General features: G+C 41.7%; 1 protein-coding gene across 3 annotated transcripts in view; it reads left to right on the plus strand.

Moving 5' to 3' along the window:
• The window catches only part of ATM (ATM serine/threonine kinase), a 3,174,581-nt gene that overhangs the window by 116,587 nt on the left and 3,038,104 nt on the right, over positions 1 to 19,890 (plus strand). For all 3 annotated transcript variants that reach the window (XM_044072618.1, XM_044072619.1, XM_044072620.1), the window contains exons 2-3: positions 16,351 to 16,451; positions 16,542 to 16,654. In XM_044072618.1, the coding sequence (XP_043928553.1) occupies positions 16,380 to 16,451; positions 16,542 to 16,654 (185 nt within the window). In that variant the 5' untranslated portion in view covers positions 16,351 to 16,379. The remainder of the gene's footprint in view (positions 1 to 16,350; positions 16,452 to 16,541; positions 16,655 to 19,890) is intronic.

The following is a 19,890-nucleotide window of genomic DNA, read 5'->3' on the forward strand; positions in this document are numbered from 1 at the left end:
TTCTAGTAAGCAGTTTTGTTTGGTTCACATCTCTAGCAGACAATGTGATAAACAGAAATGACTTGGAGAAAATGTTTTCTACAACATTCAAGTGTTTCCCAACTGAGAGAGCTATGAAGATGAGGTAAAACCAGACAGCACTTAATAGAATCACAGGCTCTGCCATGCATCTTAGCATGGATAATCTTTCTTTTGGTTTAGATTGAGTCTGTGTTTGTGGCTACCACTTTGGAACATCTGATGTTCTTCATGTTTCACTGTCGCAGTCATCACATTTGGGTCATCTGCCTGCAGGTAGCCCTCGGTCGGCCCTAATACCAGAATCTTGTTTTTTGTGCGTCAGATGCTGTCGCTTTTTCCATGATGTCTGGTCGCCAGGGGTATAAAACATGCAGCCGACTCCATTACATTAGCTTTTCTTGCCGAGCGGAGCCCGAAGCAGAAGCAGTTTGCAAGTGCCAGTCGCTACCTGAAATTGTCATTATTTAAGTTTCAGATCTGAAGTCTTATAAAGCCAAGTACCCCGTTGGGGATCCTTTTTTCTTGCCCTAACCGATGTCAGAAAAAATTAATAATTGTCTTGCCTGTGGAAAGCCAATACCTCAGAGATTTTCATTCTTAATGCGTCACCTGTTTAGGCCCAGACCATGACATTCCTCCCTGTCGGTTTTGTGCCCTGTTCAACGCTCGAACTATTAGTCTTTGGGCTATCTTTGTCACCAAATTCTTTCGCTCTCATTCTCCGTATTCCGAAATGGCTTCGATAAGCCATCCGACTATTGATCTTTCGAAAAAATGTAAGTCTAAAGACAGAGACAGACCGCATAGGTCCAGAACTGCCGACGACGCTCCCTGCTAGTTAGTCGGCCCAGTCGCCCGGTTACTGGTGCTTTCTTTCACAATCCTTGATACCCACTTCTGCAGATTCGCAGGCCTTTACTGAGACCTATTTTTGCCGTCCGTTTGCCGCGAGACTTTTCTTTGATGGGAACCGGATGTCTCTCCTCTCCTTGATGGGTTCAAACTGCCGGCACAGCTGATTCTGTTGCAGAGGATTCCATTCCCTGTGCCTCCCCACCAGAGGATTTGTCTTTCAGTGAAACCCTGCATACCCTCAGAGAGCATTTCTGATGAAGTGCTACCAGGACCACCCATAAAAGAAGAAGACTCAACTTTTTTTTTTTGCCTCCAGAACACGCGCGCTAAGCTTCCCTCCTGTTCTGAATTGTGTGTCTTCATGGAGGCGTGGAAGACCTTTTTTAGTCTTCACTTACAGTGAAAGACCTTTTTTTTTTTTTTTTTTTTTTTTAGTCCCTACCTGGCCAGTCGGAAATCTGGCAACCCTGGGTACTACAGAGTACCTGACTCTCACAAATTTCTATTAATAATCCTACTGTGGATCCAGAGACCATTTCCCAGGGACCTGAAGGCATTAAGGCTACTACAGCCAAAAACACTACCCCTTTGGACAGGGATTCTAGGGCTTTAGACAGATGGGGGAAGAAGGTATACACCTCTGCTACTTTTGCCATCAGGGCTTTAAATTGCCAGTTTCACATGCTGAAGTACCAGCAACATATTATGGAGCTAAATAAATGAAAAATTATGATGATTCCTGATTGTGTAGAACATAAAGATTTGCAAGAGTTAATGCATTCTGCGAACCAAGTTGGAAAACCTACTTTGCAGTGTGGTTTTGATGCTTTAGAAGCATCTTGCAAGGCTGCTGTCACTGGGTCTGTTCTTAGAAGGCATGCTTGGCTAAAGGAACAAATCTTGCCAGACCATGTCAAAGCAAAATTACTAGATGCTCCATTAAACCAAGACCGTTTGGCACTAAAGCAGAAGAAGTTCTTAGAAAGATGGAGGAAAAAGCTAACTCTATGCAAATTGTTAAAGATTTCCTACAGGTACAGGCACCTAGATTCAGTAGGCATTGGCCTTCAAATAAGTGCTCCTTTCCAGTCCCTCCCAGACCTTTTTAATCCAAACCCAGGGGCAGCAGACCACCAAGACTACAGTCTCAGGGTATGCACAGATCTAAACAATGGAGTGCTCCCAACTCAAAAACAGGGAGTGGTAAGCCACCATCCTATGGAAAAGGTTCACAAAGACTTGTCCTTCACTCTTTCCAGCCTTGCCCAAGTACTTGGACCCCTACGAGATAAACTCGCCCTGCATGCAAAAAACTGGGAGTACATTACCCAGGACAGATGGGTCTTAAACATTGTATCCCAGGGATACAGATTCTACTTCCACTCATTGCCAACCCCAAGCGGATTGCTAGACCTCCCCCCAAACCAGTGAGCAGAGGCCCAAAGGCACGTACTTTCTCTTCTCAGTATCAAGCGTATTCAACTTGTTCCAACAGAGCAAAGGGGACAGGGTTTCTACTCCAGACTGTTTTTGGTGCCCAGAAAAGAAAACTCTTGGTGCCCTATCCTGGATCCGTCAATTCTCAACACCTTCCTGGTGGTTCCAAAATTCAAAATGCTTATTCTCCAACAGCTGCTTCCTATGCTAGCCAAAGACTCCTGGCTGGTCACCCTAAACTTAAAAGAAGCTTATCTGCACATCCCCATATGGGAATCTTGCAGGAAATATCTACATTTCAGGGCAGGCTCTATCAGTTCTCTGAACTTCCCTTTGGCTTATCTGCTGCATGCAGGGTATTCACAAAATGCCTGGCTCCAGGCATTGCATACTGCAGGCAGAGAAAACTTCAAATTTACCCATACTTGGACGGTTGCCTGATTCAGGCGGACAGTCAGAAATTACTACTTAAGCACCTGACATTTGTAAAGAGACTTCTAACTTCTCTGGGGTATACCGTCAACGAAACAAAATCACATCTGGTACCCTGCCAAAAAATTGTATTCCTAGGAGCAAGCTTGAACACAACTTCCCAGATGGCATTCCCCACTCCAGAAAAACAGGTTTATTTGACAAGTTACTTCAATGTACTGACCGCCCAAACCCAGCTATCTGCAAGAAAAATGCTGCAAGCCCTAGGGTTTATGGCCTCTTGCATTCTACTAATTCCATATGCAAGAATGCATATGAGGAAACTTCAATGATACTTAAGTCTCTGGTGTCAGCATTCTCAGGACCTGGAAACTATGATTTCCTATCATTCATTGCCCAAGGACAGAGTTCCTTTGGTGGACAGAGGCCTGCTACCACAACAAATGACTCCCTTTCACTCAACCCCCTGCCGCCCAAACCCTGACTACAGACTCATCAGACTATGCATGGGGGCTCACATGGCAGGCAAACACATTCGAGGCAAATAGAGCCCAAGTCAAATGCACCTGCATATCAATCAAAAAGAAATGTTAGCTGTACAGAATGCATTGACAGCCTTCAAATACCTTATCCTTCCAGGACAACTCTTGATACAGACAGACAACACCACAGTTATGTGGTACATAAAGAAGCAGGGGGGAACTCATTCCTTCCCACTCTGCAGGTTAGCCATGGCTCTGTGGAACACAGCCTTGAGCAATCAAGTGCACCTGCAAGCTCAATTCCCGCCAGGCAAACTAAACTCACTGGCAGACGACTTAAGCACAAATCTAATGGACCCATAAGAGTGGAAACTGGAACCCAAATAATTCAAGCTTCTGATCCATTGGTGGGGGGCACCAAAGGTGGACCTCTTTGCCTCCCCCCAGAACCATCAATTGAGCAAATTTTGCACCAGAGCTCCCCGCAGCTAAGCATGGAAAGTGGATGCCCTGTACTTTACATGGGAAAACCTCTCAATCTATCCCTTTCCCCTCTGCCCCTCCTTTCGAAAGTACTACTCAAGGTCAAACAGGACAAGCTAAGGACAATCCTGGTTGCACCAGACTGGCCATGTCAGCACTGGTACCCACTTTTATGCAGTCTGACAGTAGTGCTACCCTGACACCTGCCTCAGACCCCTTCCCTGCTGTCCCAGCAGGAGGGCCAGATTTTGCATTCTCAGCTTCACACCCTGAACCTAGCAGTCCTGCTCATCCCCTGAATACATCACCAGCAACCCTCAGCAAACAGGTGCTGGATGTCATCCTTGAGGCCAGGAGGCCTAGTACTAGGAAATCCTATGCAGAAAAGTGGAAAAGATACTGTTCTTGGAGCCAGTCTCAGGGAAAGGACACAACTGGGCCCACCTTACCTCAAATCCTAGATTATCTAGCAGAACTGCTCCACAAAGGCCTATCCTTTTCTTCAGTTAAGAGTCATGCCTCTACCATCTTGGCTTATTACAATACTGAGCCACCCCTATTCTCTCGCCCTCTGGTCAGACAGTTCCTGAGAGGAGCTAACAGTTTAAGACCCCCCCCGAGGAGAGCTCCCACTCCAGCCTGGGACTTTCTCTTTGTACTAGAGAAGCTCACGCTTCCCCCCTTTGAGATGCTGCTACAGCAGAGTTAAAATTCCTATCTTGGAAAACAGCCTTATTTTTAGCCATCATTTCAGCAAGAAGAGTGTTTGAGTTGCCGGCCCTTATGGCGGTGGAACCCTTCATTATCTTCCATGTGGACAAGTTTTCCCGCAGGACTAACCCATCATTTATGCCCAAGGTGGTATCTAGTGTGGCTTTAAACCAATCCATCCATTTACCAACCTTTTTCCCTAATCCTCACAGGCAGCTTAGGTTCTGCCTTGACAGGACTAAACCTTTCAGAAAATCTGACCAGCTGCTAGTCAGCTTTGCTACAAGGGCAGAGGGCAAGGCCATTTCAAAGCAAACCATCTTCAAATGGATAGCACACTGCATCCATTTCTGCAACAAACACTATGGAAAACCTACCCCACAGGGGATCAGAACCTATTCCACTAGGGCTACCTCAACCTCTACAGTATTTATCAGGGGAATCCCTACCAGGGACATCCTGGAGGCTGCAACCTGGAGTTCTGTACACACCTTCACCAAGCATTAACACTTGCCTATGTTCTAAATCCAGAGCTGGATGTGCTACAGCAGTCTTACAAGGCCTGCTAGCCAGCCCTAATACTTCTTGACTGCCTCCACCCTTCCTCAGCTTTGGAAATCTTCCCAAGTGTGATGACTGCAACAGTGAAATACAAAGAACATAGTACAGATGTTCGTGTTTTCACTGCTGCAGTCATTACACTTGGGGTTATCCTGCTGTCAGGCGGTCCCGCAGTTGGCCAGAGTTCCAAAGTCTTGGCCCGGTGTGGCTGCTGTCGCTTCTTCCCTGACGTCAGTGCGCCAGGGGTATATAAGATGCAGCCGATACAATTTTCTTCAGTCTTACTTGCCGCGCGGTGCCCAAAGCAAAAGCAGTTTGCAAGTGCCAGTCGGCCGACTCCTGAGATTTTCGATTCAAAGTCTTCTATAAAGCTAAGTACCCCGTTGGGGAAACCTTTTCTTGCCTCAGTCCGATGTCAGTAAAAGTTAATAATTGTATTTCTTGTGGGAAGCAAATACCTCATAAGGATTTTCATTCTGACTGTATCCCATGCCTAGGCCCAGACCATGATGTCACTAGTCTGTTTTGTTCTAGGTTTAACAAGCGCACTATTAAACATCGGTTTGATTTTGCCTGACATTATTTCGGCAGAAAATTCAATTATATCATGCCGTCGGAACAACCGACGACCGGTTATACAAAAAGGGCAAAGCCAAGGATAGGCATCCGAGGCCCAAAACTGATGACGAATCCTCTTCTAGGCCAGTCGCCGGTTGTCTGATTTTCAGCAAGGTGCTTTCGCAGCCCCTGACTACCGCTTCTTTAGAACCACAGGCCGCCTCCGACTCCCACGTGGAGATGGCTGGGCCTCTGGATACTTAAGCTTTAGGGCCTACCGAAACTAACTCTTCAGAGAGATCCGGAGCTGCTGAGCAGCCCTCTGCTTCAGAGGGTGTATTCAGACCTACACAACTTACCATCAAAACTTCTGCCAAGTCTAAAACCCCTTCAAAGACTAAGAAGCAAGTACAGCATTCACCAGGACAGGCCTCCATGCCTAAGAAACAGATGCTCAAGATGGCCGAAGATTTAATTACTCTGATCAGGGGTTCCCATCCCCCTCCTGATAAAAGGCCTAGACAGGATGCAGACTGTGACTCATCTGACCAGGATTCCATTTCTTTGGATTCCTCTTCAGATCAGGGATACTCTTTACCCCCTTATGAGGATTCTGATGCTGAATCAATTCCTTCAGCCTCTCCTCCAGAGGACTACTCTTTTGGGGAAACTTTACATACCATGAGGGAGCATTTCCATTGGGAGGGCCAGGATTACTCAGAATCCAAGAAAAGGCTCAGAGATTTCCTTTTATTGCCTCAGCACAGACACCTTGCTATTCCGCCAGTGTTAGACATTGTGGATGATGTGTACTCTGAATCCAGTTTAAATCCTGATTCTTTGCCTCCTGCTCCAGTCAAACCAGACAGATACTACAGAGTCCCTGACTCTCACAAATTTCTTTATAAAAGCCCTGTTGCTGACCCTGAAACTATTTCCCAGGGTCCTAAAGGGATAAAGGCCTCTACAGCTAAAAATCCAGTTCCTTCTGACAGGGATTCTAGAGCATTAGACAGATGCGGGAAGAAAGTATATACATCTGCAACTTTAGCAATGAGGACCTTAAATTGCCAGTTCCACATGTTTAAATATCAGCAATATTTGATGTCTCAATTAAAACAAAAGATGCTTCCAAATTCAGAACATCCTGACTTTAAGGAAATGCAGGATTTATTGCATGCAGCAGAACAAGTGGGAAAACATACTTTGCAATGTGGTTTTGATTCATTAGAGGCCTCCTGTAGAGCAGCAGTTACAGGGTCTGTAATTCGAAGGCATGCTTTTTTAAAAGAGCAAAGTTTACCTGATCATGTTAAAGCAAAATTATTGGATGCACCTTTGCAGCAGGATGTTTTATTTGGAGCTAAGGCAGAGGAGGTATTAAAGAAACTGGAGGATAAGGCAAAATCTATGCAAATGGTAAAGGATTTCTTAAGGTTCAGCCTCCTCAATTTTGCAGAAATTGGCCTACAAAAAATTGGTCATTTCCAGTTACAGACAGACCACAAAGGGGCAGATACAGACGTCCAAGAGGCAGAGGTCAGCCCCAAGGCTCTTACAGACCTCGGCAATGGGGTGCATCAACCCAAAAAGGAGGGGAAGACAGGCAACAACCTTATAGGAAACAGTCCCAATGACTTCCCCCTTCAGCTGCCAAGCATTTCCCTCCTGGCAGCCCCCTTGGGGGGGAAACTAGCACTTTTTTCTCACAATTGGCATATAATCACCCAAGACAAATGGGTTCTGAATATTGTTTCTCAAGGTTACAGGTTCCACTTTTACACTTTACCAAGGCTAAAAGGAATGCCAAACCTGCCACCAAATCAATGGTCAGAAGCTCAAAAACAAATTACAGCCCTCATGGAAATGAGAGCTATACAAAAGGTGCCAACACCGGAGCAAGGACAAGGATTTTACTCAAGACTCTTTCTGGTCCCCAGAAAGGACAAAGCCTGGAGGCCCGTTCTGGATCTTTCTTCTCTTAATACTTACCTGGATGTTCCAAAATTCAAAATGTCAACACTACAGCAGCTTCTTCCCATGATGGGCAAAAAGACTTGGCTCGTAACGTTGGACCTCAAGGAGGCATACCTGCATGTCCCTATCGGACAAAATTGCAGAAGATACCTCAAATTCTTAGCAGGTTCAATGCATCACCAATTCTCTGCACTGCCCTTTGGCTTATCTACTGCACCCAGTGTCTTCACAAAATGCCTGGCACCAGTAATTGCATTTTGCAGACAAAAAGGGATTCAAATATACCCCTACTTGAACGACTGCCTTATTCAAGCAGAAAGCAAGGACATTCTTCTAAAACATCTGGCGTTTGTAAAAAGCTTGCTGATTTGCCTAGGGTACTCAGTAAACGAAAAGAAGTCAAACCTAGTGCCCTCACAAGAGACAATATTCCTGGGTGCCAGCTTAAATACAATGGCCCAGATGGCTTATCTCACGCCAGACAAGCAAGGACAACTGACACAATATTTTCAATTGATGGCAACAAAAACCCAACTCCCTGCAAGAAAAATTCTGCAGGCCTTGGGATTCATAGCATCTTGCATACTACTAATTCCATATGCCAGACTGCATATGAGGAAATTACAGTGGTACCTAAAGAATGTTTGGTCTCAACACTGTCACAGTCTGGAAACAGTAATACCACTTATTCCCTCCCTACAACAGGAGTTTCGATGGTGGGCACAGGCATGTCACCTAAACAAGGGACAACCTTTCACTCAGCTCTCAGCCAGTTAGACACTGACAACAGATGCTTCGGATTATGCCTGGGGAGCACACATGGCAGGAAAATGTATTTGAGGCAAGTGGACCACAGAACAAAGGCATCTTCACATCAATCAAAAAGAGATGCTAGCTGTACAAAATGCCCTAACAGCTTTCAAGGACCTTTTATATTCAGGACAACTACTACTAAAGACAGACAACACCACAGTTATGTGGTACATAAGCAAGGGGGAACTCATTCATACCCCCTCTGCAGGCAAACCATGACCTTGTGGAATACAGCTCTAACCTTTCAAGTTCATCTGCAAGCTCAATTCCTGCCAGGAGAAAAGAATACTTGGGCAGACGACTTAAGCAGAAACATCATGGACCCACACGAGTGGAAATTAAATCCACAAATATTCAGCATGATAGCACAAAAATGGTGGAGCCCAGACATAGATCTGTTTGCCTCCCCACTGAATTGCCAGCTACAGAAATTCTGCACAAGGACTTACTACACACAAGCCTGGAAAGTGGATGCTCTCTCATTCAGTTGGAAAAAACTACAAGTATATGCTTTCCCACCTCTGCCTCTACTTTCAAAGGTATTCCTAAAAGCCAGACAAGTAAAGCCAAAAATGATCCTGATTGCCCCAGACTGGCCACGCCAGCACTGGTACCCAATCTTAAAGAACTTGGCTCAGGGCCCACCATGGATTTTACCTCTAGTTCCGCACCTTCTGACTCAGCAAAACAATCCGATATTTCACAGCCAGCTCAAAACATTGAACCTGGCTGCATGGCAGACTACTTAATAAAGTAGACTACACCTCTCACTAAAGCTGTGATGGATGTTAGTTTGGAGGCCAGCAGGCCTAGCACCAGGAAATCCTACTCAGAAAAGTGGAAGAGATTCTGTGCCTGGAACCAGGCTCAAGGCCCTTGACCCTCTTGTCCCCAACATTCCTCAGATGATACAATATTTGACTGAGATGCTGGACAAGGGCCTATTTTTTCATCTATTAAAATCCACACCTCTGCCATCTCTGCTCATTACAACACAGATCCACCAATTTTCTCACATCCTTTGCTAAAACAGTACCTCAGAGGGGCTAAAAACATAAGGGCTCCAACTCCAACTTGGGACCTCAACTTTGTCTTGTAGAAATTAACTTTACCTCCTTTCAAACCAGCAAATTCAGCAGAATTAAAATATGTCTCATGGAAAACTCCTCTGCTCTTGGCAATAACTTCAGCACGAAGAGTTTCAGAGTTACAGGCACTAATGGCAGTGGGACCTTTCATCATTTTTCATCAAGACAGGGTGTCTTTAAGAACAAACCCTACTTTTATGCCAAAGGTGGTATCCAAGTGTGGCCCTAAACCAAACTATACATTTGCCAACATTTTACCCAAATCCTCAGAATAAAGGGGAGAGACTTTTGCATACTTTGGACATACATAGACAGCTATGCTACTATTTGGACAAAACAAAAGCCTTCAGAAAAACTGAGCAATTGTTTGTGGCATATGCTGCAGGATCACAGGGGAAAGCTGTTTCAAAACAGACAATTTCGAAATGGATAGGATACTGTATATGTTTCTGTTACACACAACATGGAAAACCTGTGCCTAGCAACATCAGGTCTCATTCCACCAGAGCTACAGCCACTTCAACTGCCTACCTCAGAGGAGTACCTACCAAGAATATTTTGGAAGCAGCAACTTGGAGTTCAGTGCATACCTTTACCAAACACTACCACCTGCCTCTTTACTCAAAATCCAGAGCTGGCTTCGCCACTGCTGTGCTGCAAGGCCTTATAGCCACTCCGAATGCTTTTTAGCACCAGCCACCCAACCTCAGCTTTGGGATTCTACCCAAGTGTAATGATTGCAGCAGTGAAAACACGATGAACATAGTACAGTTTTGTACCTACCATAAATGTAGATGTTAGAGTGTCTTCACTGCTGCAGTCCAGGTTACCCACCCTCCATACCCTCTTTCTTACCTGGGACTAATCTATACCTTACTACCTTTACAAAGTATTTGGTGTATTTGCTTGTAACTGAAGGAATTGGTTTTCTATTTTTATGTATCTTTTGTTAGCAATGTGTATTGCTTACCTATTTGGGGGCACCTGACATCTGGGGCAAGAAAAACTGAAGAAAATGGCGTTGGCTGCATCTTATATACCCCTGGCGCACTGATGTCGGGGAAGAAGCGACAGCAACCGATGCCGGACCAAGACTTTGGAACTCTGGCCAACTGCGGGACCGCCTGACGGCAGGATAACCCCAAGTATAATGACTACAGCAGTGAAGACACTCTAACATCTACATTTATGGTAGGTACAAAACTGTACTTTGTGTACATTTACCGTAAATGTAGATGTTAAGAGTGTATTCACTGTTGCAGTCCTGGTTACCCTCCCTCCAGCCCCCATACTTTTCTATACTTTCTACCTATCCTCTTTTTTGCCCATATTTTATGGCAATGGTATTTACTTTTTACTGGAGGTCTTCCACAGCATGAAATTGCTTCCTATTTTGGGGGCTGCTGACATCTGGGGCAAGAAAAACTGATGTAATGGCGTCGGCTGCATGTTTTATACCCCTGACGACCTGACATCATGGATGAAGCGACAGCATCCGACACAGAAATCCCAAGTGTGATGACTGCAACAGTGAATATAGTCTAACATCTACATTTATGGTAAGTGTACACAACTGTATTTTCTTATTAGGAGGATAAAACTTCAATATTTAAAGATGTGCATAGTTTTGTGTGTTATTATTAAGTTAATGGGTTTTAGGGGGTATTGGTTGTGTCTGTGTATTGTTTGAGGGTTTTTAATAAAACAAAAAATTCTGCAAGATGTGACATAGGTTGAAATGGAGATGACAAGAACCAGTTGTGCAAAAGATTAACCTACCAAACAATGCTTGCATGTAACACAAAGGCTGGAACTAAATATTTAACAAAAAAAGCTGTTTGTACATAAAAGGTGGGAAGAATCCCTCAAGAATGATTCTTCATGTAATGTTCTTAAACATTAATGGTCTTGGAGATAAGTACAGGAAAAACAGAGAAGTGAAGTGTATTAAAAAATGTAGAGTGTAAAAAGCTATGCTACAGGAGACGCACTTGGAAAGAACTGAAGATGTGAATTTGCTAAAGAAAGGTTTTCAGGATGGTTATTCAGGGAATACCTGGGACAAAGGAAAATAGGAGTTCTTTTATTGACTGCAAGAGGAGCTCCAATAGTGATTGAAGAGGATAACAAAGGTAATGGTAAATTTGTAGTACTAAGGGATTATTGGCAAGGGAGGAGGATTATACTGGCTTTTATTTATATTCCACCTAAAACTGCTATAATGGAGTTTAAGAAAATTCTAGGAGAAATTATCAGCTTTCAGCAAGGAATATTGCTTATTGGTGGGGAATGGAATTTGATTTGCAACAGTAAAGATGTGTGTGGGGGCTCTCTGAAGGGAAATACAACAAAGGAGGGTAGATTTTTAAAGACATGAAAATATTTGGCATGAAAGATGTGAATTCAGTACTAGAAGTTGGGAGTGAATTTACATATTATTCCCCCAAGATACAAAAATGGGCTAGGCTAGACAGAATTTACATTTCACAGGAACATGTGCATTTCATTGAAGGTCAATACACACCCAATAACTATATTTATTTCAGATCATGCGCCAATAATTAAAATAAAAACACATGGTAATGAAATAAAAAAATGACACGCTGGTGCTTTTCCACCTATATGTTAAAAAGAGATGTATTTAAGGAATGGATAGTGGAAGTTATTCAGGAGCTGTTAGAGAAGATGGAAATTTCTTCTGAAGTGTAGCTAGGAGTGGGATAAAATTAAAGTGAAATTTAAAAATAGAGTGGAAATAAAAGAAAGAGATATGGTTAAGAAGTAACAAGAATTATTTAGAGGGACTGACAAATGTTAAAATATTGTAAAATAGGAGAAATCTCATAGAGCAAGATGAGGAGGAACTGCAGAGTGCTAAACAGAAAATAAGGGATTACCTCAGTAACATGCATGAGTTTAGAAAGATTGCTGTTAAGCAACTGTATTCTGATAATACGTCTAGAGCAGAAAAGCTTTTAGCACAGCAACTCGGGTAACAGAAGGTAGAAGGGGCTGTGACTAAGCTTAGGGAGCCTTTAATAAGGAAGATAAGCGATCCTGTGGAAATATTATTTATTTATTTATTTATTTATTTATTTATTTATTGCAGTTGGTTTACCAGGATAGTCCATTGGGCCTTGAAGAACCCGTTTTCAATGGAGTCCTGGGGAGAAAAGCTCAAAAAATAGAATAGATATACATTTTTTTTTTAATTTTAATTTAGCAAAACATAATGACAACATGATGACACAGTGAAATGTAACAGTAAAAGCATTGGTACAATCAATTGAAGAGAAACAATACAAAAAACATAAATGCAACACACAAAAGAAGACAAATAGGTGAGATTATGGTATTTATGAGGGGTGGGAGCAAGAGCTATTAGAAATATTTCAGAAATTATGTGATAGTCTGTATAAGGCAGAGAAATATGGAAATTAAGAAAAGGTACAAATGGAAATGTTTATGGAAGAATTAAATATGCTAAGGTTAGAGGTAGAGGAGGGTAATTTGCTAACAGGGTAGGAGGAGATGAGATAAAAAATGGTGATGTATAACCAATCTGTAGGTAGGTCCCCAGGAATAAATTGCATTCTGTGGAAGTTTTAGAAGCTAGGATTATAGGAGGGTACTAATAGGGTAATGACCGTAGAGCCCTTTCAAGTCTAGCCAAGTTTCTTCCTTATTTCCACAATCAGCACTTATCACCCCTTTCCAAGAGGAATAGAGGTGGATTTCCTTGGGTGAATTTATGATTTCCCATCCAGTTGTCCAGATTGCATTTGAAGAGGGCCAATGAGGTGCTGGGTTTGACATGAAAAGTGAGTCTGTTCCAAAGGTGTGGTAACCTCTTCTGGGAGACCAGTCTGTCCCTCCAGCAGGTAGGTTATATTAATGTCACATACCAGGTTAAGGCCTTTAGAGTGAGTAACCCATGTACCATTTGACTTACAGATATGCAGCATTTACAATAAAGCCGAGTAAAAGATTGCCTTATATGCAAAGCAGAGATCATATGAGTAGTCTGTATGAAATGGAATAAAGTGACAGTGATTTCAGACGATCCTCATAGGATAGATGCTGAAGACCTTGTATTTTCCTTGTGATGAACCTTTGTGGTCTCTCCAATTGCTGCAGATGCTTGGAGAGGTACATAACCAAAAGGGATATTGTACTCAATTATTGGCCTGATGAGGGAAGAGTACAAGGAGGTTATAACTTCTTTTTTTTTCTGGAGGCAATGTCCTTGCTTATGAGCAGTATAGAATGCCGTTCTTACCACTGTGGAGACATGGTGATCAAAGGTAAGGTTGCTGTTAACCTGTGTGCTCAGGTGTCTCACCACTGAGTGGATACTTAAGGTGTTTTTATTTATGTGATCTTTAGTAGGTACATCGCTCTTACCGAAAGGGATGATAATACATTTTTTGCATTGAGTTTAAGGTCATGACTTTGGCACTAATCATTAGTTTGTATAAGACTGTCTTGTAGGATGTTGACATTGGTTGGAGATTCTATGACCTTTCCCAGTTTGCAGTCATCAGCAAACTTTGTTAGCCACAGACCTTTAGTTTTAGCTAAAACAAAAACAATTGCGGTAAATTATGTACCTACATACAAATTGTTTCAACAATATTCATGCTTACAAGCACATGATAAAATGAAGTATTTAGGAGTATGGATTAAAAATGATACAGGTGTGGCAGTTAAGGATATGTGGGAAGAAGTGACCCGACAAAAGATGATAGAAAAACTGAGAAAATAGAAGTTCTATTATATGGATATCAGTAGTAAAATGAGCAATTAAAATGTTTTAGTCCCTTTAGTCTTGTACACATGTCAGGCATATTTTTATCAACCAGAGGAGGAGTTGTAGATAGTTAATAAAGAGCTGAAGGGTTTAACCTGGGAGAAGAAGACAGCAAGAGTAAATTGGGATAATCTTATTCTTCCAATAGAACAGGGTGGATTGGGATTACCTGAGTTGCAGTATTTCAGAGCAACACAGTTAAGGCTCCTATACATAGCACAAGCAGGAAAACTATAATTCAAACTGGAAAGAGGAGATGAAGATGAAACCGGGGAGAAGCTCAAGAAACAATTGAGAGACTGGGATTTTGGATGCAGACCGTTTAAGGAGAACAACAGTAATCACGCAGAATATTATATTCATAAAGTAGCAGAAAGTATTCTAAGAACTAAGACAACATAGGAATAGAGAAAGAAGATTCTGCAGATAAGGATGACTGCAGTTAGGGATACAGAGAGTAGGCAAGAGGGGCTGGAATATATTGGGAGAAAACTGTCAAAGGAACCAAGGTATTGGAGCAAATAACTAGAGAAGGAGAAGAAAGGGTAATAGAATGGGAAGACACAAAATACTTATTTAGACTGCAGGTTAGAGATTGCCTTTACTCTGATTTCAGTCCTTGATAGGGAAGGTAAAGAGAGAGAAATAGAGAGGTCCTAAATGACAGACCAGTACTGGTAGAGTTTTTAGTAGAATCTAGAACAGAAGTTATTAAGAAGGGAATAATTATTATGCAGTATTTCATATGCTCTAACTGTTAGAATCAATTAGAGGAGGTTAACTGCGGTAGCGTTGTCACCTCACAGTTAGACGTTGCCCGTTCGATTCTCAGTTAGAGCGTCTTCTGTGTGGCGACATGCGTGAATGGGCATTCCTTCGTTGAAGGTTGTGCGTTAGGCCCGGCAAGCCAGCATGTAAAAATCTACTGCCAATCATTAGCGGACCGGAGTTCCGCTGTAGCGACCCCTAACCGGGAAAAGCCGAACAGCGCAACAACAAGGAAGGATTGGCAGGAGAGACTGGATAGGCAATTCACAAAGAAACAATAGGGGATATAGTTATGTCTCCCAAATATGCAACAGAATCTAGAAGATTTACGATTTTTGCTTTGAAGTGATTCCATAGATATTTTTGTACCCAAGTAGAGTCCAAAGATGATTTCCTGAGGTAGACAGCAAATGCTGGACTTGATGAGGAAGAAACAAGTAGCTGGCAACATATTTTCTGGTAGTGTAATGAGATGGCAGACTTCAAAGATTCCCTGGACGTGCTCTGTTGGAGATGCTGGGTAAGCAGATTGGAGTGGCTTGGGGAAATGAGTGTTTTGAGCAATGATACAGAATCAGAATTGCCTAAACAAAGTAAGGCCTTGCTGAGTTTAATTATGATGACTGCCAAAAAAACAATTACTAGAAAATGGAAATCAGAGTCTAAACCAACTCTATTATATGTAGCAAAGATAGTAACATAGATGAAACAACTGGAACTGTGACTTTAGAAAAAGGTAGGAGCAAATGACATTGGAAAAAATGGGATCAATCCTTGCAGAGGAGGAACAAGGTTTAAAAGAAGGCAGGATCTGAATGAGCTATGTAATTGTTGACTGACAAGGACTAGATACATTAAAAGTGATGTATAATGTTTTCAGCTACAGTTGTGTCTGCACTGTTTGTAATATATAATGTTTGTGACTGAGATTGTGTCGCTACGGTTTATTTTCATCTATATAAATGTAAGATTGCTTATGATATACATGGTAATTTTAATAAAGATGTCATACATGGTAATTTAATAAAGATGTCATATGTGGTAATTTAATAAAGATGCCATACATGATACTTTAATAATTTAATAAAGATGTTTTCTTGTTTAAAGAAAAAGTTAGAATTAAGTAAGGTATTATAATATTTTGTAGAAGAACTTGTTCACTATGGTGAAAAAAAGGTTGCAAGTTTAGCAATTTTGTGCAGTACTCCCTGTGAAGACTTTTACAGTTTCATTGTTTTAATATTCTCATATATAACTATAACATTTTGAGTATGAGTAATCCTTTTGATTACAGTGGAAGTATGATTTTGTGAAAATATTGCCAAACGTTTTTACATCTTTTTGTATTTTATAGCATTTTCTTGCATTTCTGCTGCTTGAACAATGAGCGTTGTGCTTCATGAGCTGTTGCTTTGTTGTCGCCATCTTGAAAATGATAAGGCAACAGAAAGAAAGGTAATATAGTAAGTTCAATGCCTGACTTTTCATGGTTGAAATAATTGGAAGGTATTTATCCTGGTCTTCTCCTCTCCCACTGTTTTCCAGAAAGAAGTAGAAAATTTTAAGCGTTTAATTCGTAGCTCAGAAACTGTGAAACAATTGGATCAGAACTCTGAATCAAAACATTCCAAACAGTTGAACTGGGATGCTGTTTTCAGGTACTTCCTCCTTTAATTTTACAGTATTAGTTAAAAGCACATATATATAATGTTAGTACTGGGTGGAATTCACAAAATTATTAGGCTCAAATGAGATGTGTTTTGTGGCCTTTGGCATCTGCCTTGAAGCTTTTCCTGAAGAGCACATTCACCTCACCATAAGTTACTTTATTTTGCTGAACGGAACTACACTTATGCATACAATTCTGAATATTTTGCAACCTACACCCTCCGAAACCGTACAGAATATGCTTTCCAGAACAATATTTTGAAAATAATCCTTCCGGAAATAAAAACGGACATGAAAGTAAACGGCTAAAGAGTCTGTCAGATACAGATATTTGCCTTAATGCAGCTAACCATATTTGTTATTGTAGAAATTATGTATAAGGGAACTGGTTTTTAACATGAAATATATAGTGACTGTTACCTAAACCATGTCTGTTTTTATTACAGGTCTAAGATAAATTAACTGGTTTAAAATGATCTACTTTTTTATGAGCAACATTTTATTAAATATCGTATTTTCATTTTGCATACTGTGTAATCCCAAGCTTGGTGCAGATGTTACTTTAGCACTGATTGCTGATGCAACCACTTTATAATTCTGTGTTTACTACCTAAGGGAACTAAAGTTCTCCCACTGGCGATAGTGTGTCAACTGTACAGTGTTTGATTGTGTATTCTGTTTTTAACTTTATAGTTGGCAAATGTTTCTGAAGCTTGATTGGACTATCATAAGTTTCATGGCATTTCATTTTAACACTCCAGATGAGTCCATTCTTACACATCTGAGTCTGGAGTTACAGCAGTGGATGAAAGGAATTGCTTTTATGGCTTCATAGTAATATGCTGTTCGAACAGTCTGATGATGCGAAAGAAAGAATGAATGATCTTGCAGCTTTCCTCTAAGGATTACCTTTCAACTGTATTGAATTTATCGGTAAACTCTTATTTTAGCTTTGCAATCTGATGTTGTTCTTTTCATTCATTCCTCAACTGCTGGGTTTGGATTTGACTTCTACCAGCTCATCAGATTTGAGAACTGTTCAACTCCTCCCTTTACCTATAATGCCCTACCAACCTAACATATTTCAGATCTTGTTTGCTGCCATTAGCATCGTTGCTCTCTAGCATTTCATTGAAATTTCCAAGTTTTTCAATTACCAATTGGTTCATGAGCTAGCCCACAATTTTATTTTCTTGCTTTACTGCTTCTTTTCCTTCCTCCCATAAGCTGTAAGCTAACTATAGCCATTTTCTGACTTTTTTTGAGCTACTGTTGTTTGGTACAGTTACCTATACCATTGTTTGTATCTCTTCTTACTCTGCAGAATGTTTTTTTTTTTTCTACCATTGTTGGTAGTTTTTCTCTCCTCGTCTTTTTATCCTTTTTCTAACTTAAATGTAACTATAGAAATTATTTTTTTTAATAATCTTTCTCTAGAGACTTGTATTGTAGGTTTTTAACATGGCTGACAAACCTACAGAATTCAAAATATGCACTACCTGTGGGCTGAAGCTTCCCAGTTCCAGTGCCCACAAGGAATGTGTGTATTGCCTAGGTCCTGCTCACCTTGAAGTGGTTTGTTTAATCTGCTCCATTTTCAATTTCAGAACTTTTAACTGATTGCAGAAACAAGTTATTAAGTGGCCTTCTTCTGTCTACCTCTACTTCCTCAGTCTCTGGGGCTCAAACTCCTCCCAAGAAGCCTGACAAAAACAAATCTGACTATGTCAAAAGAGAGAGTCCCATAAGAGGTCTGCTGATCGTTCTTCGAATTCAGTGTTTGGTCCTTCAGTGGATCTTCCTACAAAAGTACATAAAGTCTGACTGGTCTGTCAGTGATCCAAACATCTTAAAATCCAGGTCTCCATGGATCCATTCAACGCCACTTCTCTAGGACCCAGTTTCATCTAGGCTTCCTTCTCCTTTCCTGGAGGGATCTCTGTGAAGACTTTCCAGATTTTTGTCCACCATGTCCTCTCAGATATACCAGAGGCCTTTCGGAAACTGTTGTAGATCGGATGATGAGGAAGTTCCCCAGAGCACAGATTTAGATGGTGGTCTCCCGGCTCCTATTCCCACTGGTTCCATGAGCTGTCATTTGTCCACCTCCCCCTTGGTATCTTCTTCTCTGATGCAACCCACTGTTTCAGAGCCCTTGGACCAAGATTTCTGAGGGTGTCTTCATCAGATCTGAAGACTGCTTGTTCTTCAGCTCTGATGGTTCCTCTGAGCTGACCAGCTCTGAGCCTCTCAGAGCCAAAGCATTGGTGTCGGATCAGGGGACTTAGAGTCCACTTTGAAGCTGCCTGTGCCATCTCTTCCTCTCAGGCCTCACAGAACAAGCATTTTAGGGATTCCTTGTCCGATAAAGCCCCTGCAGCACTCCTGAAAGGAGGCTCAAGTGTGTTCTTCTATAGTCAGTCAGGGGACATTTGTCTCTATAACCGAGAGTTTTGGCTGTGTGTTACAGAAGATTCATGGGTACAGAGAATCATATTCAGAGGTTAACTTACCATTTTCTCTAACCCAGCCCACCAGTGTGAAGAAAATCCCCGATGTTCCACACAGCCAGAAGGAAACATTGTCTCTAGATATAAAAAAAAGCTGCTAAATAAGTCATCCAGGAGGTTCCCCCCAGATCAGAGAGGGACTGGAACTTACTCCGGATTCTTCTTGGTACCAAAAAAGACAGGGGGCTTGAGACCAATTCTGGATCTCTACAAATTAAATCAATTTGTAGAGCATTCAAAGTATATTATAGTCACAGTTCAGTCCATTTTGCCTCTGCTTCAAAAGGATGATTGGATGTGCTCGATAGATCTTCAGGATGCCTACTATCATATCAAAATGAACAGGCTGTCCAGAAGATACCTGGTCTTCCGCCTGGACATCAGTCATCGTATCAGAGCACTGTCCTGCGATCTCACTACAGTCCCCAGGGTGTTCACCAAATATATGGCAGTGGTAGTAGCTCACTTGAGACTGCTGGGATTCTGGGTATTTCCTTATCTACATGACTGGCTACTGTCTTCCCCAATCAATTCTACAGGCAAGGGTCTACTTGCTCCACTTGTGCATTTTTCTGGTAATCGCGGTCAACTGCAACAAATTTCAGCTCACACTGTAGTTCATAGGTGCTCACCTAGACACAGTCGCATAGCCTTTCTTCCATGTACTCTAATATAGAGACTGAGGTTCCAAGTAAAGAAATTGATTCAAAGTTCTT

The sequence above is a fragment of the Protopterus annectens genome, chromosome 5.part0 (genome assembly GCF_019279795.1).
Source record: "Protopterus annectens isolate FY-2018-M chromosome 5.part0, PAN1.0, whole genome shotgun sequence".
NCBI classification, from domain to species: Eukaryota; Metazoa; Chordata; order Ceratodontiformes; family Protopteridae; genus Protopterus; species Protopterus annectens.